The sequence below is a fragment of the Bubalus bubalis genome, chromosome 9 (genome assembly GCF_019923935.1).
Source record: "Bubalus bubalis isolate 160015118507 breed Murrah chromosome 9, NDDB_SH_1, whole genome shotgun sequence".
NCBI classification, from domain to species: Eukaryota; Metazoa; Chordata; class Mammalia; order Artiodactyla; family Bovidae; genus Bubalus; species Bubalus bubalis.
This window is the reverse complement of record NC_059165.1, coordinates 96,196,860-96,219,752: the sequence shown is the minus strand read 5'-3', so window position 1 is coordinate 96,219,752 and position 22,893 is coordinate 96,196,860. Positions and strand designations below refer to the sequence as shown.

Here is a 22,893-nt window from a genome sequence, read left to right as displayed (position 1 = left end):
TAAGTTGAGGCATGTGAACTCTTAGTTGCAGCATGTGGGATCTAGTTCCCTGACCAGGGATCGAACCGGGGCCCTCTGCATTGGGAACGTGGAGTCCTAGCCTCTGGACCACGGGGGAAGTCCCTAGTCAGCAAGTTTTTGAGTGGAGGTGTTTTCATTTATCTTGGGTAAATATATAGGAGTGCAGCTGTCAGGTTGTACAATTAGGGTATGCTCAATTTCATAAGAAACCAACCAACTGTCTTCCAGAGTGGCTGTACCACTTGGCATTCCCATCAGTGATGGGATCCTTGTGGTGACAAGGATGAATCCTTGTCATCACCACTTGGTATCCTTGTCAATTTTTGTTTGTTTAGCATCCTAGTAGGTGTGAAGGGATAGTGCATGGTTTTAATTTGCATTTCCCTAAGGAGGAATGATGTTTCCTGTGTGAATGTGCCATCTGTATATCTTCTTTGGTGAACTGTCCATACTCTGCTCATTTTTGCATTGAGTTGTCTTCTTTTTAAATTTTCATTTATCTATTTTTGGCTCCCCTGAATCTTCGTTGCTGCACAAGGGCTTTTTCTAGTTGCGGTGCGCGGGCTTCTCATTGCAGTGGCTTCTCTTATGGAGCACGGACGGGCTCTAGGCACGTGGGCTTGGTAGCTGTGGTGCATGGGCTTAGTTGCTCTGTGGTCTGTGGGATCTTCCTGGATCAGGGTTTGAACCTGTGTCCCCTGCATTGGCAGGCAGATTCTTAACCACTGCACCACCAGGGAAGTCCAAATTGTCTGTCTTCTTCTTATTGAATCTTCAGAGTTCATTATGTATTCTGGATACCAGTCCTTTGTCAGATATTTTCTCCCAGTCTGTGGCTTGTCTTTTTATTCTCTTGACAGTGTCTTTTGCAGAGCAGCATTCAGTGTTTTTAAAATGTTTTCTGAAGTTTGTTTTCAAAAGAAGTTTGAGTTTTCAACTATTTAACATTTCCGGTTTCTTTCCTAAAATTGGAACCCAAGGCCCCCAGCCCCACTCTGCTTTTTATGTTGGCTGCCTGGCCCCTGGAAAAATTTGCTCTAATGAGAGGAATGTGCTCTGATGGGGGTCGTCAACAGAGGGCAGAAGTTAACATTTTGATCTGAGGAATCCCAACACTTGGGGTGGAATTCTGACTGTACCATGACCCTACTGTGTGACCTGGAACCAATCATCCTCTCTGAACCTTAGTTTCTTCATGTGTAAAATGGAGGCACTGAAGTCTCCCCCCGATCCCCCCATCCCAGGGCTGGCCCAGGAAAAAGAGTCCATGTATAGAAGCTGGTGGGAGAAGGCAATGGCACCCCACTCCAGTACTCTTGCTTGGACAATCCCATGGACAGAGGAGCCTGGTGGGCTACAGTCCATGGGGTCGCTGAGAGTTGGACACGACTGAATGACTTCACTTTCACTTTCATGCATTGGAGAAGGAAATGGCAACCCACTCCAGTGTTCTTGCCTGGAGAATCCCAGGGACGGGGGAGCCTGGTGGGCGGCCATCTAGGGTCGCACAGAGTCGGACACGACTGAAGCGACTTAGTAGCAGCAGCAGCATAGGAGCTGGTATTGCTGTCCTGGTCTAGGAGATTTCAGACTTTTTTTTTTTGACCAGGCTACATGGCATGTGGGATCTTAGTTCCCTGACCAGGGATGGAACCTGGGCCCCCTGCGGTGGAAATGCAGGGTCCTTACCACTGGACCGCAAGAGAATTCCCTCAGGTTTATTTCTTAGCAGAGGGAACATTCAAATAAAATCTTAGACCGACATTCAATAGTAGGACCAGAAAGTGCAGGGAGGATTTTATTTCCTCTCTCCCTACCCGGTTGTACTCACCAGAGCACAGCCTGAAATCTGCTGACCAGTCTAACACCCTCATTTTAACAGAGTCACAGACGAGAGAGGGCAGTGACCTTCTTGAGGTCACACAGCATGTCACAGGCACACAGCTCCCCACGCTTATCCTCAAACCTTCATATCAATTGCCTAGCTGAGTTCCCTCCCCAGGGATACTGATAGATTTACAGTTAGGCAGCTGATAGATTTACAGCTGCCAGTGTTTCTTGAGCTCCCTGTTAGGCACCACCCTGAGCATGTTACCTGTGTAACCTGGTTACACAGGTACCTGTGATAGCTGGTTACCTGGATGACCTGAGGCAGGCAGTGGTTGCCCCCATATTGCAGAAGAGGAAACTGAAATTTGGTCTTTTCCCCCAAGTTGTACATTTGGGAAGTGGCGTAGCCAGCTCTTTCCTACCTCATCCAGAGGCTCTGTCTTGCCAGTGCCAACAGAATGGAGTCCTGCTGTATCCTCTATTTAGCTGTGTCTCTGTTATCTATCTATATCTCCACTCCAGTGACACCAATTTCCTTGCTGGTCCTCCAACAAAAAACAGATTCTGCCACAGGGCCTTTTCACTTACTGTTCCCTCACCCTGGAGTGCTTTCTCCCACCTCCTGACCCCATGGCCTGCTCCTTCTCATCCTTCAGGCCCTGCTCAGATATCACCTCCTCAGAGAGACCTGCCTCCACCACAGCAGCTAAAAATCACCTTTCCAGCCACCCACCTAGTTTTAATTCCCTGGATGGCACCATCCAGCCTGTATATTCATTCATTCATTCATAGATTGATTCATTCAGTAAACATTTATTGGGCGTCCAGGCCATGTTCTTAGCCAGAGATCCAGCAGTGAACAAAGCAGACAAAAATCCTTGCTCTGTAGAGCTTAGTTCTAGAAGGGAAGGCAAACAGCGGAGAAGTAAAACATAGAATGTGTTGGGTAAGTAGTATTTATTTTAAGGAAGGGAAATATGAAATGTAAGGGCAGGGGATGACATTTCAGATGGGTTGGTTGAGGGAGGCCTTCCTGAAGAGGCAACATTTGAGAGGAGGCCTGAAGGAGGTGAAGGGGGAACCACTGGAGATCTGGGCCAGGGAGACAGCCTGTGCAAAGGCCCTGAGGCAGGAATGTTCCTGGAATATTTAGGGAACAGCCAGATAGCAATTATGGCTGCAGCAGAGTCCATGAACGGCATAGTGGGTATGGGGGCAGGGCCTTGTGGGCCACAGCAAGGACTTTGGCTTTGGCTCTGAGTGAACTGGGAGCCAGAGAAGGTTCTAAACAGAGGAGGGATGTGACCCAACTCAGGTATTCACAGGCTTCCTCTGGCTGCTGAGGGAAGCAGACAGGGGTATAGACAGAAGCAGCTAGGGGCCAGAGCAAAGACAAATGTCCTGGCCCAGGCAAGTGATGATGGGCAGGCTGGCCAAGGAAGGGGTATGAAGCAGACAGATTATTCTTGAATAGATTTGATTGCTTTGAGGTACCAAGGAAAGAACAGAGCGAGGAGGACCCCACAACTTTTGGGCATGTGCAGTGCTGCTCAGTTAGCCTGTTTCTAGACCAGCCCTCGCAGTGTCATGTCTGTGAAGGGCACAGATCATGGTCTGTCTGGGTCACGGCAGTGTCCCTTAGCTCTGGCAGCAGGACCAGGCACACAAATGTGGTCTCTCTAATTTCCTGTCTCCCACCTTTTCTGAGGTATCGGTCTCTCTTGTCAGGAATTTCCTGGGTCTCCTTATTCCTCTCGACGCCCCCCCTCAATGTCATCTCAGCCCCCTGACCCCTCTTCCTAACCACCCCTTGCAGCTTGGAGGCGGAGAATGGACCGACACCGTCGCCAGGCCGCAGCCCGCTGGACTCGCAGGCGAGCCCGGGCCTCGTGCTGCATGCTGGGGCGGCCACCAGCCAGCGCCGGGAGTCGTTTCTCTACCGCTCAGACAGCGACTATGACATGTCACCCAAGACCATGTCCCGGAACTCGTCGGTCACCAGCGAGGCGTGAGCACCCGCCATCTCCCCCCTGGCTGGCTCTTCCAGGCCTCCTGGCCCCAGCAAGGGGGGGCGGGGGCTGCCCAACCCCCACCCCACCCCATGGTCCTTGGCAAAAACTAAACAGCGCCCTTATTCCCTATTGAGGACTCAACCCCCTTATAGCATACCCACCCAGTGAGGTATGAGTGCCCACCCTGTCTCTGCTCCGCCACCCAGCCACTCTGAGCCCAGGCCCAGCCCCACCCGTGTCCCTACAGTGTCCACCCACCCAACCTACCCATGCCCACTCCTACCCCTTGGTTTCAGGGGCCTGGCCCCACCTTATCCCATCTCTCCAGCAAGGGAACCCCACTTGAGCCCCTCCTGGCTACCACTTCCAGAGGGTCCACCTCGGCTGACCCTTTTCTTCCTCCCCATGTCTAGGCTTCCCTAAACCAGCCCCCTTATCATGACCACCTATAGTGGTGTGTGGAGAAGGAAATGGCAACCCACTCCAGTATTCCTGCCTGGGAAATCCCATGGACAGAGGAGCCCAGCGGGCTACAGTCCATGGGGTTGCAGAGAGTCAGACATGACTGAAGCAACTAAGCAATAATAGCATAGAGGTGTGAGCACCCTCATCTCCTCAGCCCTCTTCCTCTACTGAATCCTCCAGCCCTGTCCTGACCCAGTGAGGCATCTGTTTCACCCCTTCCCCCCAGCTCCTGTCCTCCGCCCCCTCCCCACTACTAGTTTCTCCAAGCTCAGCCTCTGAGGTGTGTTCACCGCCCTCCTTTTGTCTCTGCGCCACCTCACCTTGCCCCACCTGAACCCTTCTCCCTGACCGTTTCCTTCAGAACGAGCCCCTGCAGCGTGACCATCCTTGTGAGGTATAAGCACCCCTCCCCCACCCCACAGAGCCCCCTTCCTGTCCACCAGCCTCCCGGGGCCCAGTCCCCCACAGAGTGACACCCTAGGGACTTGCTTTTCTGGTAGCCCCAGCCCCTGTCCACCCCAGACCCTTGGGAGCCCCACTGTGAGGACCCCTGACCTACCCCTGTCCTTGCAGGCATGCAGAGGACCTCATCGTCACGCCGTTTGCCCAGGTAAGACCCCCTCCCCTAAGAAGGGAAGGGGCTCTGACTCTCCCCCACACTTGGGGACAGGGGCCCAGCCCCAGCTCCTCGCTCTGGGTGGGCCTCTCTCCTCACCCTGGCTCCCCCACCCAGGTGCTGGCCAGTCTCCGGAGCGTTCGCAGCAACTTCTCCCTCCTGACCAATGTGCCCATTCCCAGCAACAAGTAAGTGGAGGCTGGGCCCCAGGGCCTGTGATCATGAGGCTCAACACATCTGGGTCCAACTCTCACAGCTGCTGTGTGACCTCAGGCAGGCACTTGACCTCTCTGAGCCTCTGTTTAGCCAACAGCTGCCACTGAGCCAGTAACCATTGTGATTCAAATTCTTAAGTCGGGGAAACTTTTATAAACAAAGACGGAGGGGTATGGACACTCAAGGCTGCGGTCATGAGTGGTCAGCCACCCCAGCCTCTGGGCCACTCCTGGCAGTGATGCCAGCTTGCCAGGCAATTAGCCTTCTGTGTTGCCTCTGTCAACTGGAAACCACTGTAAGAAGTTGAGAAGGTGATGTATAGAAAGTGCTAGAATATTGCCCAGCACATAGTAAGTGCTCACTGAATAGAAGTAGTTCTTATTTGGGGGCAGGGGTGAGGCTGAGAGCTGCTGGTTCCTCTGGGAGCCCTAGGGGGCGGGGGGCAGAGTTATCCTGGGGTTCAAGGAACTCAGGGGAGGGATGGTCAGGGAAGCAGGGACTTTGGAGACACAGGGTCTGACCCAACCAGCCATATAGTCTTGAGGAAGCTGGCTCCACCTTCATGAACCTCAGTTTCCTCATCTGTAAAATGGGTTTTTGTGAGGCTCTGTGAGAGGCAGCGGGCAGAGTAAATGGCAGCATGCCTGGGACACACAGAGAAGGCTCATAAAAAGGAAAGTCAGAACTCTTCATGGAGAGAGGGAGGCAGAGATGGGGGGAGGGCCAGGCTGAGGTTGGGGCCCAATTTTTTGCAGGCGGTCCCCGCTGGGCGGCCCAACCCCTGTCTGCAAGGCCACGCTATCAGGTAACCAAGCCCAAGGGCATGAGAAAGGCCCCTCGTGGTGCCCCAGTGCGGGGTCCCTCGCCCCCTTTCCCAGCGCCCTACTCATCGGACGGGCCCCCATCACCTCTGGGGGTCTCCATGCGAACCCTCGCAGTCACCGCCTCGGCTGCCCCTTCCCCAGAGGAGACGTGTCAGCAGTTGGCCCGAGAGACACTGGAGGAGCTGGACTGGTGTCTGGAGCAGCTGGAAACCATGCAGACCTACCGCTCCGTCAGCGAGATGGCTTCCCACAAGGTATGTAGGAGCAGAGGGGTGGAGCCAACGGCTGGGGGCGGGGTTAGCTATGGGGCGTGGCCAATGGGCGTGGTCTACCTGTGATTAGAGCCTGTGGGGTGGGGTCAGACCCTGGGTCTCCTTTATCTGACTTTGTATCTCCTGTAGACCTGGGATGTGCGTGTGTGTATGTGTGTGTGTGTGTGTGTGTGTTATCTGACTTTGTATCTCCTGTAGACCTGGGGTCTGTGTGTGTGTGTGTGTGTGTGTGTGTGTGTGTGTGTGGTGTGTGTGTTATCTGACTTTATATCTCCTGTAGACCTGGGTGTGTGTGTGTGTGGTGTGTGTTGTCTGACTTTGTATCTCCTGTAGACCTGGTGTGTGTGTGTGTGTGGGGTGTGTGTGTGTTATCTGACTTTGTATCTCTTGTAGACCTGGTGTGTGTGTGTGTGTGTGGTGTGTGTGTTATCTGACTATATCTCCTGTAGACCTGGTGTGTGTGTGTGTGTGTGTGGGGTGTGTGTGTGTTATCTGACTTTGTATCTCCTGTAGACCTGGGATGTGTGTGTGTGTGTGTGTGTATGTGTGTGTGTGTTATCTGACTTTGTATCTCTTGTAGACCTGGGGTGTGTGTGTGTGTGTGTGTTATCTGACTTTGTATCTCTTGTAGACCTGGAGTGTGTGTGTGTGTGTGTGTTATCTGACTTTGTATCTCCTGTAGACCTGGTGTGTGTGTGTGTGGGGGGGTGTGTGTGTGTCCCTAGGTGACCTTCTCTCCTGGGGGGAGCAGGTTGTATTTGTATGGTCTATGAGTGTGTATCTGTGGCTATATGACTGTCTGTTGGTTACTCGATTGCAGTGCTGGGCAGGGAGGAGGGGAGGGGAGTGGGGGGTATCCCAATAAGATCCATCAGGAGTGGCATGCACAAGTGTATCTATGGAGGGCGTAAGGGTATGCACATCTGACAATGTGGGGCTGTCAGTGTGGGGGGTGTGTATGTCTAGAAGTGTGAGTTAGTCCAGATGTGAATCTGAGTGTGTATCTCCATATGTCTGTGACTCTGTGTGTGTGTGTGTGTGTGTGTGTGTGCTTGCAAGGCCACAGGAGAGAGTGCAAGGCATCCATGTACAGTTGTGCTGACTGTGTACTGCACAACTCCAGGGGGCGCCATTCAGGGAGCAGGCAATGTGAATGATGCCGCCTGGAGTTGTACAGCTTGGTGGGAGGATGCCTGTCAGGAAATGAATGTGCAGGTGGGGGCGTCTGTGTTGGGGGGTGAGCACACCCGTGGGTGGAGGTTTGTCTGGGAACATGTGAGTCTGAGGGCAATTGTGTCCCTGAGGGTATGTGTGGAGCATCTGAGAATGTGACTGTGTGTCTGAATGTAGGTCTGCGGGTGTGTTTCTGCGATGGGGTGTGTGCGTGTGGAGCCGTGGGTGTGAGTGTGCGTATTCCCTTATAGATTAGTCAGGGCACATTTGTGTCTGAGGCCATACGGGTATCCATGTTTGTTTACAAGTGTGTCTGTGGGTGTGTTGAGTGTGTCTGCAAGTGTGTCCAGTATCTGGGTGTTTATCCCTTAGTGTGTGCCTGCACTTCTGGTTGTGAGTCCGTATTCTGGGAACGGGTGTCTAGAGGTATTTGTGCCTCTGTGTGCTCAATTTTATACCTAGAAATGTGTTGAACAACAGAATTGTGACTGTGTGTGTGTGTGTTTGTGAGGTTAGCATAGGACTGAAAGCATTTGGGTGTCAGAGTGTGGTCAGGTCTGTCAAGTGTCTGACTGTAGTGGTGTGGAGTGGAATTTGTGTCTGATTGTGTGTTGGTGTGTGGAGCATGTGGGTGTGTGTGCCTGTCGCTGGGTGTGTCCACGGTGGGGTGGGGGCCATGCCCTCTGCCGGGTGTGTGTGCCTCCCTGCCCATCCCTGGCAACCTGACCTGGGTCCTGCCTGAGGCCCGTGGGCTCCAGTGCCCCTTTAATGCCCCCCCACCCCCAGCACCACCTGACATTGCATGCAGCCTGCCAGTGCTGCAGTGAGCACGCACACGCACACACACAGGCGAACACACGGAGCCCAGAGCCTCCGAAGCCTCCTCCCGGGACCCTCGCCCTGCACCTTCCCCCCATGGGCAGGGGTCCCCGGCCACCTCCAGCCACTGTTGCTGCCGCAGTGGGGCCCAGCAGGGCCCACGGCAGGCGGACCATGTAACCAGGGCTGCTGCCGGGAGCGCGGAGGGGAAGGGAGCCCCCCAGCCCTGCTGGGCCGGCCCGGGCCCCTCCGCGGCTCCCCCTTCCACTGCCCAGCACCCCGCCCCCTGCCACAATAGCTGCTAACCCCGGGACTCCCCAAGCCCAGCCTCTGTGTGCGGCAGCCCTGAGCGGGGCCAAGACTCCACGATGCCCTTGGTGGATTTCTTCTGCGAGACCTGCTCCAAGCCGTGGCTGGTGGGCTGGTGGGACCAGGTAGGGGAACTCAGGGTGGAGGATGGGCAAGAGACCCAGCTCTGGCCCTCCCACCTCGCACCCTCCAGCCTCCGGTCTGGGCTTGTGTGTGCATCTGTGCACGTGTGTGGCCTGGAGATGAAGCCTGGTGACTGTGTCTCTGTGTGTGGCCAGGGGCTGGGCGTGGAAGGTGGGTGGCTTGGGGTGTGGGTCTCTCTCTGGGTGTGACCGTCAGCGTGCATGTGTGTGTGTGTCTGGAGTGGTGGGGGGCTGCCTGAGGCCCGTGGGCTTGTGTTCCTGGGTCATGGACTGGGGGATGGCCCTGGCCGAGATCACATGGTTCTGATTGTGGTGGTGTGTTTTGGGCCATGTTTGTGAGCCCAGAGCTGCATGATTTTCCTGGGGCATGTGACCCTGAGTTCAGTGACTGCTTTATTGTGTGTGCTCCTTGATGTGTGTGTCTGGGGGCTGTGTAGCACTCTGTAAGTGTGACTCTGTGCGGTTGTGTGACTTTGTGGGTCCATCTTGTGTGTGGATGTGTGTCTCTCTATGGGTGCCCAGGGCCTCTGGCAGCCCTGGGAGGAGTGAGTGCCCCTTCCGATGTGGGCCGGGCAGGCTCACCCTTCCTGCCAAGAGTCCCTCCTGCCTCTCTGGACAGTCGGCTCCAGCTCAGGGGGCGCTTTGGTGGAGCTTGGGGGTGGGGAGCCGATGCCCTTTCTCCTCATGCACAATGTCACAGCGGCCACTTGTGTGAAGAGAGACGGGGAGACCCAGAGGAGCCCCCAGGGCTGGTTCTAGGCATCCCCTGTCCATCTGTGCATCTGTCCACCCCTCTGAGGTTGGGGGAGAGGGGGCTATGATGGGAACCCCCCCTCCCCTAGTGACTGAACTAGGGTTTCCTCTGCTTACCCTTCTCCCTGGCCCGGCCAAACATCTTCACCCAGAATTTCAGGACTGCATTCCTTCCTTTCAAACTAGGCTGAGGGCTGCGGGGCCAGGACCCTGGGGTGTGGGGTCCCTGTCTGGGAAGACCTGGGCCAGGGGTAGGTCTGGGAAGTCAGGGGTTAAGGGGCCCACGGCCTGCCCCCTTTTCCCCAGCTCAGCAGCTGGTTGGAGGGGGAGTTGCTAAGGAGACTCCCATCACCATGGTGACGGGATTCTCCTGACACCCCATTGGCTCCCTGTTAAGCAGGAGCCCCTCCCTTCCACAGGTGCCCCTCTGACTCCTCCTTGGGGGCAGAAAGAGGGAGTATGGTGAGAGGAAGCCCCCTTCCTCAGAGAGGGAGGGCTGCACTCCCCAAGCCTGGGGACCCCCATCGAGAGTTGGGAGGAGAGGAAGGACTGACCCCTCCCTCTCACAGCCTGCTGAGGGCTGTGCTGGCTGAGCAGAGAAGTGAGAGGGGCTCCTGGGTTCTTCAGAGGTTTCTTGGGAAGGCCTGACCTTACCCCCCCAACCCCTGCCATCACCCCATCATGCCTTCCTTCTTGCCTCCTTCACCTTAGTTCAAGAGGATGCTAAACCGTGAACTCACACACCTGTCAGAGATGAGCAGGTCAGGAAACCAGGTCTCTGAGTACATCTCCACCACATTCCTGGGTGAGTGAAGGGCAGCACTGTGTGTGTATGTGGCAGGGGGGGGATGCATAACTGGACTGTTGGGGGGCACCCCAGACCCTGAGTCTTATTGCACACATTTGCCCAAGGGACCCTGACTCACCTCCCCAAAGGTCACAGTCACCATGTCAAAAGTTCCTACACTCTGATACCCTCCAATTTAGTGAGACCCCCGACTCCTGTAGAACCCCTACTTTAAAGCTGCAAAGTCCCTCCAAATTCAGTGGGACCCCATTGGAACTCAAACTCAAGGACCCCAAGAAACCCCCAAACTCAAATAGAACTCAAAGTCTCCCAAAATTCAGTAGAATCTCCAACCTTGAATTTCCTTGCCCCAAACTACCCCTCAAACTCAAGAGAGATGCCCGGACTCAGTGGAATTCTCAAATGTAAGGGAATTCCTGCCCTTAAAAGCCCATAAAAACCCCCAAACCTTTAAAAAAAAAAAAACCTCCAAGCTGAAATCTCCCCAATTCAATAGAATGCCCAAACTTGGTACAATACCCCCAAATTCAGTAGACCCCCAAACTTTAGATACCCAAATTCAATAGGATTCTCTTGCTTAGCTTAAACCTATACAGTGATTCCCCAAACTCTGGAGAATTCCTTAACTCAGAAACTTAAAGGTAGAATACTTCAGATTCACTGGAACCCTTCAGCTCACAAGGACCTCCAAGGTCAGCCTTCCCCTCATCCTGAAGCCAAGAGCCTTAACTGAGACTATCCCTGACAAAGTCAGGGTAATTTCACCTTCAGAATTGATCACCAAAGTTCCCCAATTCGGGTTACCTGCCCCCCCAACCAAGCTGGAAAGAAAGTTTCAAACATTCCCACCATTGAGTGTGTGATGTGCCTGAATGCTGAAGACCCAGCCAATAAGAGCACAGCATGCAAATGAGCCCTCTTGGGCCCTGTCATTGACTGGTGGGACCCAGGTCACAATGGGTGGCCCTGGCTGGACTCTGGAAGGCCTAAAGAGCTCAGGAAAAGAGACTTCTGGGGCTGGCCCCCAGACAGGCTGATGTCCAGGGGGTAGGGGTGGGCCCATGGAGCCAGAGACCACCCTTCCTTCCCGCCTCCCAGCGCTGTCCACCCCCACCAGTCCTCTGGGTCACCGCGGGGCTGTCTTCCCAGCCCTAGAAGGGTCCTTGCCTATCCGAGGCAGGCAGAAGCCCTCTCTAGCGCCCCCACCCTGCCTCCTGACTTCCCATGCCACCCCCTCGCCACACTTGGTGATTGGACTGGGGCTACCCCACAGCTCTCGTCTGGCCCTGGGGTCCCCACTCCAGCCCACCACCTCCCAGAAGAATTCCTACCTCCGCTCTGGTTTCCAGTCTATAAGCAACCAACAGCATGACACCAGAACTAGGTCTGCCCTCCTGGGTGAGAATTTTCAGGGCTTGAGGGGTAAGGCAGGCACGGTCGGAGAGCCAGATGAGGGAGCTTCAGTGGGGTAACCATGCTTGCCTCTCCTCTGTCTTCCGCAGACAAGCGGAATGAAGTGGAGATCCCATCACCCACGATCAAAGATCGGGAAAAACAGCAAGCGCCACGGCAGAGACCTTGCCAGCAGCCCCCGGCCCCTGGGCCACAGCTTCAGCCCATGTCTCAGATAACGGGAGTGAAGAAGCTGATGCATAGCAGCAGCCTCAACGATTCCAGCATCCCCCGCTTTGGTGTGAAGACTGATCAAGAGGAACTCCTAGCCCAAGTGGGTGGGGCCTCAGCGGGGGCGGGGCTGGAGAGGGAGGGGCAGGGTTCTGGGGGCGGGGGCAGTGAAGGACTGGGTCAGATTGAGATGAGGATTCCGGTATATGCCTTTCGAGACTCTCAGGAAAGGCAGAGTGAAGGAACCAGTATGCGCTGTGTGCCTGTCCATGGGATTCTCCAGGCAAGAATACTAGAGTGGGTTGCCATGCCCTCCTCCAGGGGATCTTCCTCACCCAGGGATCAAACCCGAATCTCCTGCATTGATAAGTGAGCTCTTTACCACTAGTGCTTTCTGGGAAGTCCAGGAAGCAGTTTAGGAAGGAGCTAATGAGCAAAGAGGCGGGTGGTCTCAGCTGGAGTCAACAAGGCTCTGTAGTATGAACAGCACCACTGAGTTGAACCACCTTGAGGCAAGCCTGCTGGCCTATTTTTTTTTAATTAGTTAATTTTTGGCTGCACTGAGTTTTCGTTGCTGTGCATTGGCTTTCTCTAGTTGCAGTGGGGGCTACTCTTTGTTGCGGTACATGGGCTTCTCTTGCAGTAGCTTCTCTTGTTACAGAGCACAGGCTCTAGGCACACAGGCTTCAGGAGTTGTGACATGTGGGCTCAGCAGTTGTGGCACATGGGTTCAGTAGTTGCAGATCTCGGACTCCAGAGCACTGTCTCTGCAGTTGTGGCTCACAGGCTTAGTTGCTCCGTGGCAGGTGGGATCTTCCCAGAGCAGGGATCGAACCAGGATTGGCAGCAGACTCTTATCCACTGTACCACCAGAAAAGTCTTGTGCTGGCTGCACTGGCCTTTTGTCATTGACTGGAGGCTGTCCCCAGGGTGAATGCCCTCACCCTCTCTACATAGCTCTAGTGCAGAAAGAGCAGTTTTGTGAAGTTGTTTTTTTTTTTTTTTTTTGGCCACACCACACAGCATGTGGGATCTTCGTGTTCCCCCCCAGAGCAGATTTTTGAGAAAGGACAGCTGTGAGAATGTGTAACAGCTCCAGCAGCTGGGGGATGGACATGCTTACCAGTGGAAGGAATCTGCACAGAATCCAACAGCATCCACTACAGACCAAACCCGGATTCACCTCCTGACTTTTCTGTGAAATCTTAGGCCAGAGGACTCCCACATTGATTTGTACAATGGACTGGACACAAGCTCAGCAGCTCACTCAGCTGACTTTTCTTGTAACCCTCCGGTGCCAGCAATGGCCAGTGCTATATGCAGTTACCCAGTGTTAATTAAGCACTTACTGTGTACTGGCACTTTTTTTTTGGCCATGCAGTAGGGCATGAGGGATCTTAGTTCCCTGACCAGGGATTGAACCCACGCTCCCAGCAGTGGAAGTGCAGAATCCACTGGACCACCAGGGAAGTCCCTGGCACTGTTCTGAATTCTGTGAAGACATGAAAAACTAGCCCATGTTCCTTTCCTCCTGGTGCCCAAGAGCAGTTTAACTGAGGCTGAACCATGCTTTTGGGTCAGCCACACTGAGTTCACATCCCAGCCTTGCCGCTTGTGAGATGTAAGGTCTTGGGCGAGTCTTGTCACTGCTTGGAGTTTGGGTTCCTTCACCTGCTATGTGAAATCAAGCACTTAGTGCAGTGCTGGGTAGCTTATAGGCACTAAATAGACACTGGGGTTGCTTCGTTATTTTCTGGCCCAGTAGGACCTGAGTGGTAAATTCTATACTGCTGACCACATCACTCACTGGTTGAGTGATAATGGTCCCACTATGCAGACTAGGGTTCTGAACACCTGGCTCAGATGGTAAAGCATCTGCCTACAACACAGGAAACTGGGTTCAATCCCTGGGTGGGAAAGATCCCCTGGAGAAGGGAAGGGCTACCCACTCCAGTAGGCTTGCCCAGAGAATTCCATGGACAGAGGAGCCTGCCTGGCTACATACAGTCCATGGGGTCGCCAAGAGTTGGCCAAGACAGAGCAACTAACACCTCTGAACTCCTAGAAGAGAGTCTAGAGGGTCCTGGCCTCAGGGGCTCCTGACCTGTGGCCTCTGTCTCCACCAGGAACTGGAAAACCTGAACAAGTGGGGCCTGAACATCTTTCGCGTGTCAGATTACGCTGGGGGCCGTTCCCTCAGCTGCATCATGTACACAATATTCCAGGTATGGTGAGATTGCTGGTGGGGCGGGCTGAGTGGGGCCAGCTGCGAGGGAGAGGGAGGAGTGAGGAGCTGAGGGCCAGGGAGGGCCACCGTCCCCCGACCTCTGCCCGCAGGAGCGGGACCTGCTGAAGAAGTTCCGCATCCCGGTGGACACTATGGTGACATACATGCTGACCCTAGAGGACCACTACCACCCAGATGTGGCTTACCACAACAGCCTGCACGCAGCCGACGTGCTGCAGTCCACCCATGTGCTGCTGGCCACACCTGCGTTGGATGTGAGCACCACCTGGGCACCCCGTCTCTCCAGCCTCCCCTCCCCCACTACCCATCTTGAATCTCCTGTTTATCTCTCTGACCCTGGGTCGCTGACCTCCCATCTCTCTTTGACCCTGTTCCTCTCTCTCCTGACCCCCATCTTTCCTGACTCTCTCATTTCTCTTTTACCCTGTCTCTCTGACTCCCGATCTTTCTAACCCCTGCCTTTCTCCGACCCCCTTGCTCCGCCCCTAGGCCGTGTTTACGGACCTGGAGATTCTCGCTGCCCTCTTCGCGGCTGCCATCCACGACGTGGACCACCCTGGAGTCTCCAATCAGTTCCTCATAAACACCAGTGAGCGGCCCTCTGTGAGGGCGGGGCCTGCTGGGCTGGAGGTGGGGCCCGCTGGGTTGGGGGCGGGGCCTACGATGGCCCCTCCCCGTGGGGGGCATCCTGGGTGGGTCGTCTCTTCTGACTGCCCCAACCTGACCTGGGACCCAGATTCAGAACTGGCGCTCATGTACAACGACGAGTCGGTGCTGGAAAATCACCACCTGGCCGTGGGCTTCAAGCTGCTGCAGGAAGACAACTGTGACATCTTCCAGAACCTCGGCAAGCGCCAGCGGCAGAGCCTGCGCAAGATGGTCATCGACATGGTGGGCGGGGCGAGGGGCGGGGACAGTGCGGAAGGTCGCCTTTGGGCCTAGGGGAATTTGGGGAGGGTCTGGCCTGAGTCTGGGATAGACAGGCCCCGAGTAGGAGAACCGTCCTTTGGGAGGAGGTTGTGGGGGTTGGATTTTTTTTTTGTTTGTTTTGCCCCACTCCCTGCATGTGGAATCTTAGTTCCTTGACAGGGAATCAAATCTGTGCCCCCTTCAGTGGAAGCTAAAGGGGTGTCCTAACCACTGGTCTGCCAGGGAATTCCACAGGGGCTGATTGTGCTCAGTGAAAACTTTGGGTTGGGTGGGTACAGAGGGTGGCCAGGCTTTGAGGGCCCCCATGACAAGTCCTTGCCCACAGGTGCTGGCCACGGATATGTCCAAGCACATGACCCTCCTGGCTGACCTGAAGACCATGGTGGAGACTAAGAAAGTGACCAGCTCGGGGGTCCTCTTGCTGGATAACTATTCCGACCGCATCCAGGTGCCCCCCACACAGACCATATAAGGACTCTTTCCCTCCCTTCCTCCCTTAGGTCTGGGTTGCTGCCCCTCACTCTGCCCCCAGCTCCCAGGTTGCCCATCTTCCTTGTCTTTTCTCTCCTCTGCCATCTAACCCTTTCCAACTCCCATCTCCCCCATCTCACTCAATTCCCTCTTCCCTTTCTTTTTTTAACATAATGTGTTTTTTTTTTTTATTAACTATTTATTTATTTGTTTATGGCCGTGCTGGGTCTTCATTGCTGTGCAGGCTCTCTCTAGTTGTGGCAAGTGAGAACTACTCTCTAGTTGCGATGCACAGACTTCTCATTGTGGTGGCTTCTCTTGTTGCAGAGCACAGGCTCTAGGGTGCGTGGGCTTCAGTAGTTCTGTGGTATGTGGGCTCAGTAGTTGAGGCTCCTGAGCTCTGGAGCACAGGCTTAGTAGTTGTGACGCACGGGCTCAGTTGCCCTTCAGCATGTAGAATCTTCCCAGACCAGGGATCAAACCTGTGTCTTGTGCACTGGCAGGAGAATTCTTGACCACTGAGCCACCAGAGAAGCCCCCCCTTTTCCCTTTCTTCATCAAGCCCTGTCTCCATTCCTCCCACACCTCTGTATCCCCCTCTGCCTCTTTTCCCTTCCCTCCTTCTGCCCTTTGCTCATCACTCACCTCTCATCTCTCCCCTTCTCTCCTCCACTCATATCCCTTTTCCCTCACCTCCTCTTCCTCCCTCCATCTCCCCCCTTACCCACCGCCCCCCTACCATCCCCTACTCTCTTTCCAAAGGGAAAGTAAGAAAGCCTGGGGCCTGAAACTGGGTCAGGGGCCATGGCCTCTAAAGGTCCCCCCACCCCACGCAGGTTCTACGGAACATGGTGCACTGCGCAGACCTTAGCAACCCCACCAAGCCGCTGGAGCTTTACCGCCAGTGGACCGACCGCATCATGGCCGAGTTCTTCCAGCAGGGCGACCGCGAACGTGAGCGAGGCATGGAGATCAGTCCCATGTGCGACAAGCACACAGCCTCAGTGGAGAAGTCTCAGGTAGAGTCTCGGGGTGCTGGAAGGGAGCAAGGAAAGCCCCCCTACCTCACATCCTGGCCTCGAGCTCCAAGGCCCCAAGGAGGCCCTAAGCTGACCATCCACAATGTCAAGTTTTTCTTTGTTTTTTCCTTCTCTATCATGATGAGAAATAGGTAACACTTTCTGCTCCACAGAACAACTGAACTGAGCCTCCAACTCCTTAATTTGCGCCCAGACAGTTCTAACTCTTTGTTGCAACTGCCATAACATCTGTAATAATATTCGTCTGACCGTTAGTTACAGACCTCATGTCCATTCAGCCTCTTGGTTTCCCTGTGATCTGGCCACTCATTTTGGGCCTGAGTTTTGGTGGATTTTTTTTTTTTTTGGTTGCATGGGTCTTCATTGCTGCTTGTGGGCTTTCTCTAGTTGCAATGAGCAGAGGCTACCCTTCATTGTAGTGTCTGGGCTTCTCATTATGGTGGCTTCTCTTGTTGCGGAGTGCGAATTTTAGGCGCGTGGGCTTCAGTAATTGCACCACACAGGCTCAGTAGTTGCGGCTCATGGGCCCTAGAGCCATGGACTCAGAAGCTGTGGTGCACCAGCTTATTTGCTCCATGGCATATGGAATCTTCCCAGACCAGGGATTGAACCCATATCCCCTGCATTGGCAGGCAGATTCTTATCCACTGCGCCACCAGGAAGTCCTGATGGATTTTGAAATGAAGTGAAATGACTCAGCTTTGTCATCTGCCTATTTAACAAAAGGGACAGAAACACGGTCACGTAAGAGACAACACTTTGGGGACTTCCCTGGAGGTCTAGTGGTTAAGATTCCATTCTCCCAATGCAGGGGGGATGGGTTCCATCCCTGGTCAGAGGACTAGGAACCCACATGCTGCACAGCTGGCCTAAAAAAATAAAAAGGATAAAGCTTTTGAGCATGAGAGTTTCTCACTCTCCCTGCTTCTAGCCTCTTCCCTGGTGAGATCTCCTCTTCCTGTCTTGGTGTGTGTATGTTTCCCATGCAGGGTCACCCAGCCTCAGCACTATTGAAGTTTGGGGATGGCTCATTCTCTGTGGTGGGCCCACCCTCTACATTGTAAGGTGTTGAGCAGTATCCTTGGCCTCCACCCACGGGATGCAAGGAACACTCTCCCTTTCCTGTGGTAATAACCCAAACTGTGTCCAGACACTTCCAAATGTCCCCTGGTCATCCACATAGCCCCCTAACCCCTGATGAAAACCAGATTTATTTGTTTTGTTACACATTTATATTCATAGGTAACTTAATAGGAATAGTTTGTGGGCTTAGCTTTGTTAAAAGTATAAATTGTATCAGTATATACTTATTTTTACAGAGCTTACCTTTTCTTCCCAACAGTGACTTAGAAATCTATCCACCTTATTACACATGGATTAAGCTCATCCTTTTTCCCTGCTGTGTGGTATCCCCACGGGCTTCCCAGGTGGCTCAGTGGTAAAGAATCCACATGCCAATGCAGGAGACAAGGGCTTGATCCCTGGGTTGGGAAGATCCCTTGGAGAAGGAAATGGCAACCCACTCCAATATTCTTGTTGGAAAAAACCCATGAACAGAGGAGCATGGCTGGCTACAGTCCATGGGATATCAAAGAGTTGGACACAATTTAGCAACTGAGAATGCATGCATTCTGGGAACTAAAATCCTGCAAGCCACACAGAGAGGCAAAAAAAAAGGAGGGGGCTTTCATGAATATCTGTGATTTACCACCATTTTTAAAAAGTAATTCCCGACTGATGTATATATAGAGGTGTTTCCAGTTTTTGTTTACATCTCATATGTGATTTTTTCCCCTCTTACTTACACAAGAGTTTTTCCAGGGATGGATCTGGAGAAGCAAACTTGCTAGGTCAAATGGTATCAGTATGTCTTACTTTTATTTAGTTTTTGCTGCACTGCGTGACATGCAGGATCTCAGTTCCCAGATCAGAGATCGAACCCTGTCCACCTGCCGTGGAAGTGCAGAGTCCTAACCTTACCTGGATGGCCAGGGAAGTTCCCTGCATTAGCATCTTTTAAATCTTATCAGATCCCGCAGCATGGTGGTGCCATCTGTGGTTTCTGCTTCCTTCCTGCTCCCTCAGGTGGGTTTCATTGACTATATCGTACACCCGCTGTGGGAGACGTGGGCTGACTTGGTCCACCCAGATGCCCAAGAGATCCTGGACACTCTGGAAGACAACCGGGACTGGTACTACAGCGCCATTCGGCAGAGCCCCTCGCCACCCCCCGAGGAGGAGCCTGGGGGACCGGGCCACCCCCCACCACCTGATAAGTTCCAGTTCGAGCTGACGCTGGACGAGGAAGAGGAGGAGGAGGTGAGCACTGCCCCGGGTGCGGTTGCAGTTCAGGAATTGTACATGGCCCAGGATGCCTCCCCACCTGAAGACCCTTTGGAGGTTGACGGCCAGGATCCATCTGCGGAGGTGGAGATAGAGGAAATGTACTTGACCCGGCAAGTGGACTCCACAGGTAGTGTGGCAGCTGGCCAGGATGTGTCTATGCCCCGAGGCGCGTCCGTGGATGTCTGTGTGGGCTGCTGCAACATCCCTGCCCTGTCTCCTAATAGCCTTGCTCCGCTTGCCTTGAGGACACCGCCCCCTCCAGAGGACGACCCGGGCCTTCTGGGCCTCCCCTCCGTGGCAGCCGAGGTGGGGGCCCAAAAAGAGCATCAGGCTGCCAAGAGGGCATGCTGTGCCTGCACGGGGACAGCCGGCGAGGATCCCACTCCTGGAGCGCTTCCAGCTCCCGGAGCTTGGGGGTCAGCTGGTGGCCCTACCTGAGCGTCAACCCCTGTACCCGGTTGGCCTCCGTGCCACCCGCCACCGCCACCATCACCCCCTGACCTCCTCCACTGCCTCAAAGACTCTTGGGCCTCCTGAGAAAAAAGAAAACAGAAAAGTGGGGTTTTTTTCTCTTTTCTTTTTTTCCTCTTTCCCCCCCACCCCCACCCAGGGGCCTCTTTTTGGAGGTGGGGGCTGGGGAACCAGGGGCTGAGGTCCCGGAAGTGATTTTATTTTTGGAATTTTAATTGTTACATTTTTAGAAAAAGAAAAAAAAAAAAAAAAAAAAGGATGAAACACAGCAACTGTAGACGCTCCTGTTCCCGGCTCCCCTTGTCCAGGTCCAACCACCCCACTACCGACCCTACCTCTCCAGCCCCGCCACCCTCACCACCATCGCCCAGGTTCCAGGCTTAGTCTTCCGGCCTCTTGGGGCTCTTTGCCTGGTGTAGAATCTCCCTCCAGACTTCTGAATTTGGGGAGGGTCTCTAGAACCCAGCCAGGAATAGCCATTCTGGGTGGGGGCCCTAGGGGTGGGGACGGGTCATCCACTGTAGGGGGGGCCCCAGCTCCAGTCCTACTCTGGCTTTCTGCCCTCCCCTCCCCAGAAGTCTTCCGCCTCATTTTGCACAAACCTGGCAATACTGACTCGAGGGAGCCATGGGGCTTCAGGAGGCAAGGGGAGGGTGTCAGAGGGACGTTCACACCACCACCCTGGGATCTGAGGTTTGAGGAGGGCCTGATCCCACTCCCCTCTCCACCTGTCACCCCTTTCCTCTTCCACTCCGGGTTTCAGTTTGAATTTTCTCCGTTTGGAGAGGGGGGATGATTTGGAGCCGCCCCCCTTCCTTCCAGCTGCTTCTCCTCTTGTTTCTGCCTTAATGATTCCCACGGCCATAGGAGAGGGGGTTGCAGTGGCTCCCACTTGCACCTCAAGTGGGGCGGGGCCAGGCCCAGAGTTCCCGTCCTGGGTATGCCCCTCCCCAGCATCCTCCTGCCCTCCCCCAACTCTTTGCCCTAGGAGGAAGCAATAACGGTGTACACCCACATCCCCTTTCTGGGCAGCCCACCCTACCCTGGCATCAGAGTCATTTCTCCTTTCATCCCCCACCTTGCCAAGCCTCCCCGTCTTCCCCTAGCTGTTCCCTGGAGCAATACAACGGACAGATGCAAGGCCATTTTTCTTCAAGCCATGGGGGGACTATTTGGAAGGAAAGACCCCCACATCCCCCATCCGCTCTGCCCCTCAGCTTGGTTCTGCAGCTGGGCAGGACCAGCCTCTCTCATCTTCCTCCCCTCCGATTCTGAGCACACGGTACTGTAGCCCCCAGCTCCCCCCAGCCTTCCATCTGTCTGTCCTTCCCTGTGGGGAGTACCACCCATTCCCACCCTCAAGATGCTGTACAGGGTTCATTTTTGTAGCGAAAGTAGTTTCAGTCCCAGCCGGCGACCGGAGGGGGCCTTTTCTTTTGGTTCTCTTTCTTTCTCTTCTTCTTCTTTTTTTTTTTTTTTTGTACATACTGTAAGGTTGGTTTGTAAATTATTCTACAGAGGCAAAAAGGGAAAATAAACTTGCCCTTCCCCCACTGACTCAGTCAGGGGAAAGAGGGGTGGGGGGTCTCCCAGGGGGAGTCTCCATTCCTGCTGTATTATACGAACTGTACCATAGACCCCCAGAAGTGTGGACTCAGTGCTGTTTAACAGGGAGTCATGTGATCAGAGGGGGAGGTGAGGGCTGGGCAGCAGCTGCCCCTCTCCCTGTCCCCAGGGACCCAGGGGAGGGGAGCCCAGGACCACCCCCCTACCCCGGGAGCTGCTCAAGTGTTGTCCAGTTTAACGATCAATCAGTCGGTCTGCTGATTGATACTCAACCCTTCGATCTTGTCTCCAATTAAACCAAGGCTTTCACTGATCTTCATGGCTAATGTGGCTTCTTTTTCCATCCTATTTCTCAAGGTGTGTCTTTCGAGTTGTCTGTCTGGGGCCAGGTAGGGGTAAGGAATGGACTCAGTCCCTGCCCCTCCCTGGGCAGATAGAATTTGAGGGGGTTCTGAGAGATTGGCAAGAGGCAGCCTCCAGGCCTGGGCCAGGTCCAGACACAGGGACTGCTGCGGGTTATAAAGTGTGGGTTCAGACCACACAGTTTTTGGAGGCTAGGAAACCCAAGTAAAGAATCCACTTGCCAGTATAAGAGACAAGTGTTTGATCCCTGGGTCAGGAAGATCCCCTGGAGGAGGGAACGGCAACCCACTCCAGTATTTTTGCCCGGAGAATTACATGGACAGAGGAGCCTGGTGGGCTACAGTCCATGGGGTCACAAAAGTTGGATGTGACTGAGCACACAGACCCAGGTAAGCCTTGTTTCTCTGAACGTGCAGCATATCTGACGCAACTCGGGTTCTTCTGGTACCACGAAGTCGTTCCTGGAAACCGAGAGGATCTGATTGACCACGCCTCCAACATCTGGTGGCCAGGTCATGATAAAAGATCTTGGGTCAAATTCTACTGTGAAGACAGTAAACTTGATGCACCAGTACAAGAGAATTGACATCTGAAAGTTCCATGAATTCTAGCCATTATGGTGTTGCAATCATCAATGCTGTGATAAGTCACCTCAGTCCTGTCTGACTCTCTGTGACCCTATGGACTGTAGCCTGCCAGGCTGCTCTGTCCACGGGGATTTTCCAGGCAAGAATACTAGAGTGGGTTGCCATGCCCTTCTCCAGGGGATCTTCCCAACCCAGGGATCGAACCTGCGTCTCTTATGTCTCCTGCATTGGCAGGTGGATTCTTTACCACTAGTGCCACCTGGGAAGCCCCACTCAATGCTGCATTAAAACAAAACAAAAATTAATACCCTAAAGCCTGTGAACCTTATGCTGTGTATCAGGAAAGCTGAATCCTCCCAAGTTCACACAGGACCGGCTCAACATTTTAGCTCTTTTTTGTTTTTTTAACTTTTTATTTTGTATTGGGGTGTAGCCTATCACCAATGTTGTGATAGTTTCAGGTGGACAGCACAGGGGCTCAGCCATACATAACACATGTATCTATGCTCCCCCCAAACTCCCCTCCCATCCAGGCTGCCACATTTTAGTTCTTGTTTTTCTGGTGTCTTCATACAAGGTTGGGAGTGAGTGAGTCTCAGATATATTTGAAACAATCCACACGTTTGAATACTGTTAATCCCACCCATGGGAGCCCATTTTCCAACCTTTATCAGGCTAATTAAGAAGCCTCGATTTCATGAGTAAAACTGTTTCTGCCATTCATTATGCTAACAAGCAAAACTTCCCTTGTGGATAAAGACAGAGGAATTGTTTGTGATACAGGCTTTCAGGTTAGAATACTGGCTGCCTCTGGTGTGTAATAAACACACGTACACACACAGCGCTTAAGCCATTAAGCTCGGTGGGATCAGTATATATTCACAGCATGAGTCTTCTGAAACAAAATGATGGCAGCGTCCCTGGATTTGAGGAAAGAGCGACAAGCCTCCCTGGTGACTCGGTGGTAAAGAATCCACCTGCCAGTGC

General features: G+C 53.8%; 1 protein-coding gene across 12 annotated transcripts in view; it reads left to right on the top strand.

The window, feature by feature from the left end:
* PDE4A (phosphodiesterase 4A) overlaps positions 1 to 21,269 on the top strand; it is a 45,304-nt gene extending 24,035 nt beyond the window's left edge. For 4 of the 12 annotated variants that reach the window (XM_044948613.2, XM_044948611.2, XM_044948614.2 and 1 more), the window contains 14 exons: positions 3,668 to 3,859; positions 4,902 to 4,938; positions 5,062 to 5,132; positions 5,916 to 5,965; positions 6,099 to 6,238; positions 10,165 to 10,258; positions 11,764 to 11,987; positions 14,011 to 14,109; positions 14,222 to 14,386; positions 14,622 to 14,721; positions 14,869 to 15,023; positions 15,388 to 15,510; positions 16,370 to 16,552; positions 18,659 to 21,269. In XM_044948613.2, coding sequence (XP_044804548.1) covers positions 3,668 to 3,859; positions 4,902 to 4,938; positions 5,062 to 5,132; positions 5,916 to 5,965; positions 6,099 to 6,238; positions 10,165 to 10,258; positions 11,764 to 11,987; positions 14,011 to 14,109; positions 14,222 to 14,386; positions 14,622 to 14,721; positions 14,869 to 15,023; positions 15,388 to 15,510; positions 16,370 to 16,552; positions 18,659 to 19,357 — 2,332 coding nt within the window. In that variant the 3' untranslated portion in view covers positions 19,358 to 21,269. Of the gene's footprint in view, positions 1 to 3,667; positions 3,860 to 4,587; positions 4,723 to 4,901; positions 4,939 to 5,061; positions 5,133 to 5,915; positions 5,966 to 6,098; positions 6,239 to 7,141; positions 8,683 to 10,164; positions 10,259 to 11,096; positions 11,660 to 11,763; positions 11,988 to 14,010; positions 14,110 to 14,221; positions 14,387 to 14,621; positions 14,722 to 14,868; positions 15,024 to 15,387; positions 15,511 to 16,369; positions 16,553 to 18,658 lie in introns of those variants that run through there. The other 8 variants (XM_044948615.2, XM_044948612.2, XM_044948619.2 and 5 more) reach the window with 6 other exon arrangements.
* The last annotated feature ends 1,624 nt before the right edge of the window (positions 21,270 to 22,893 follow it).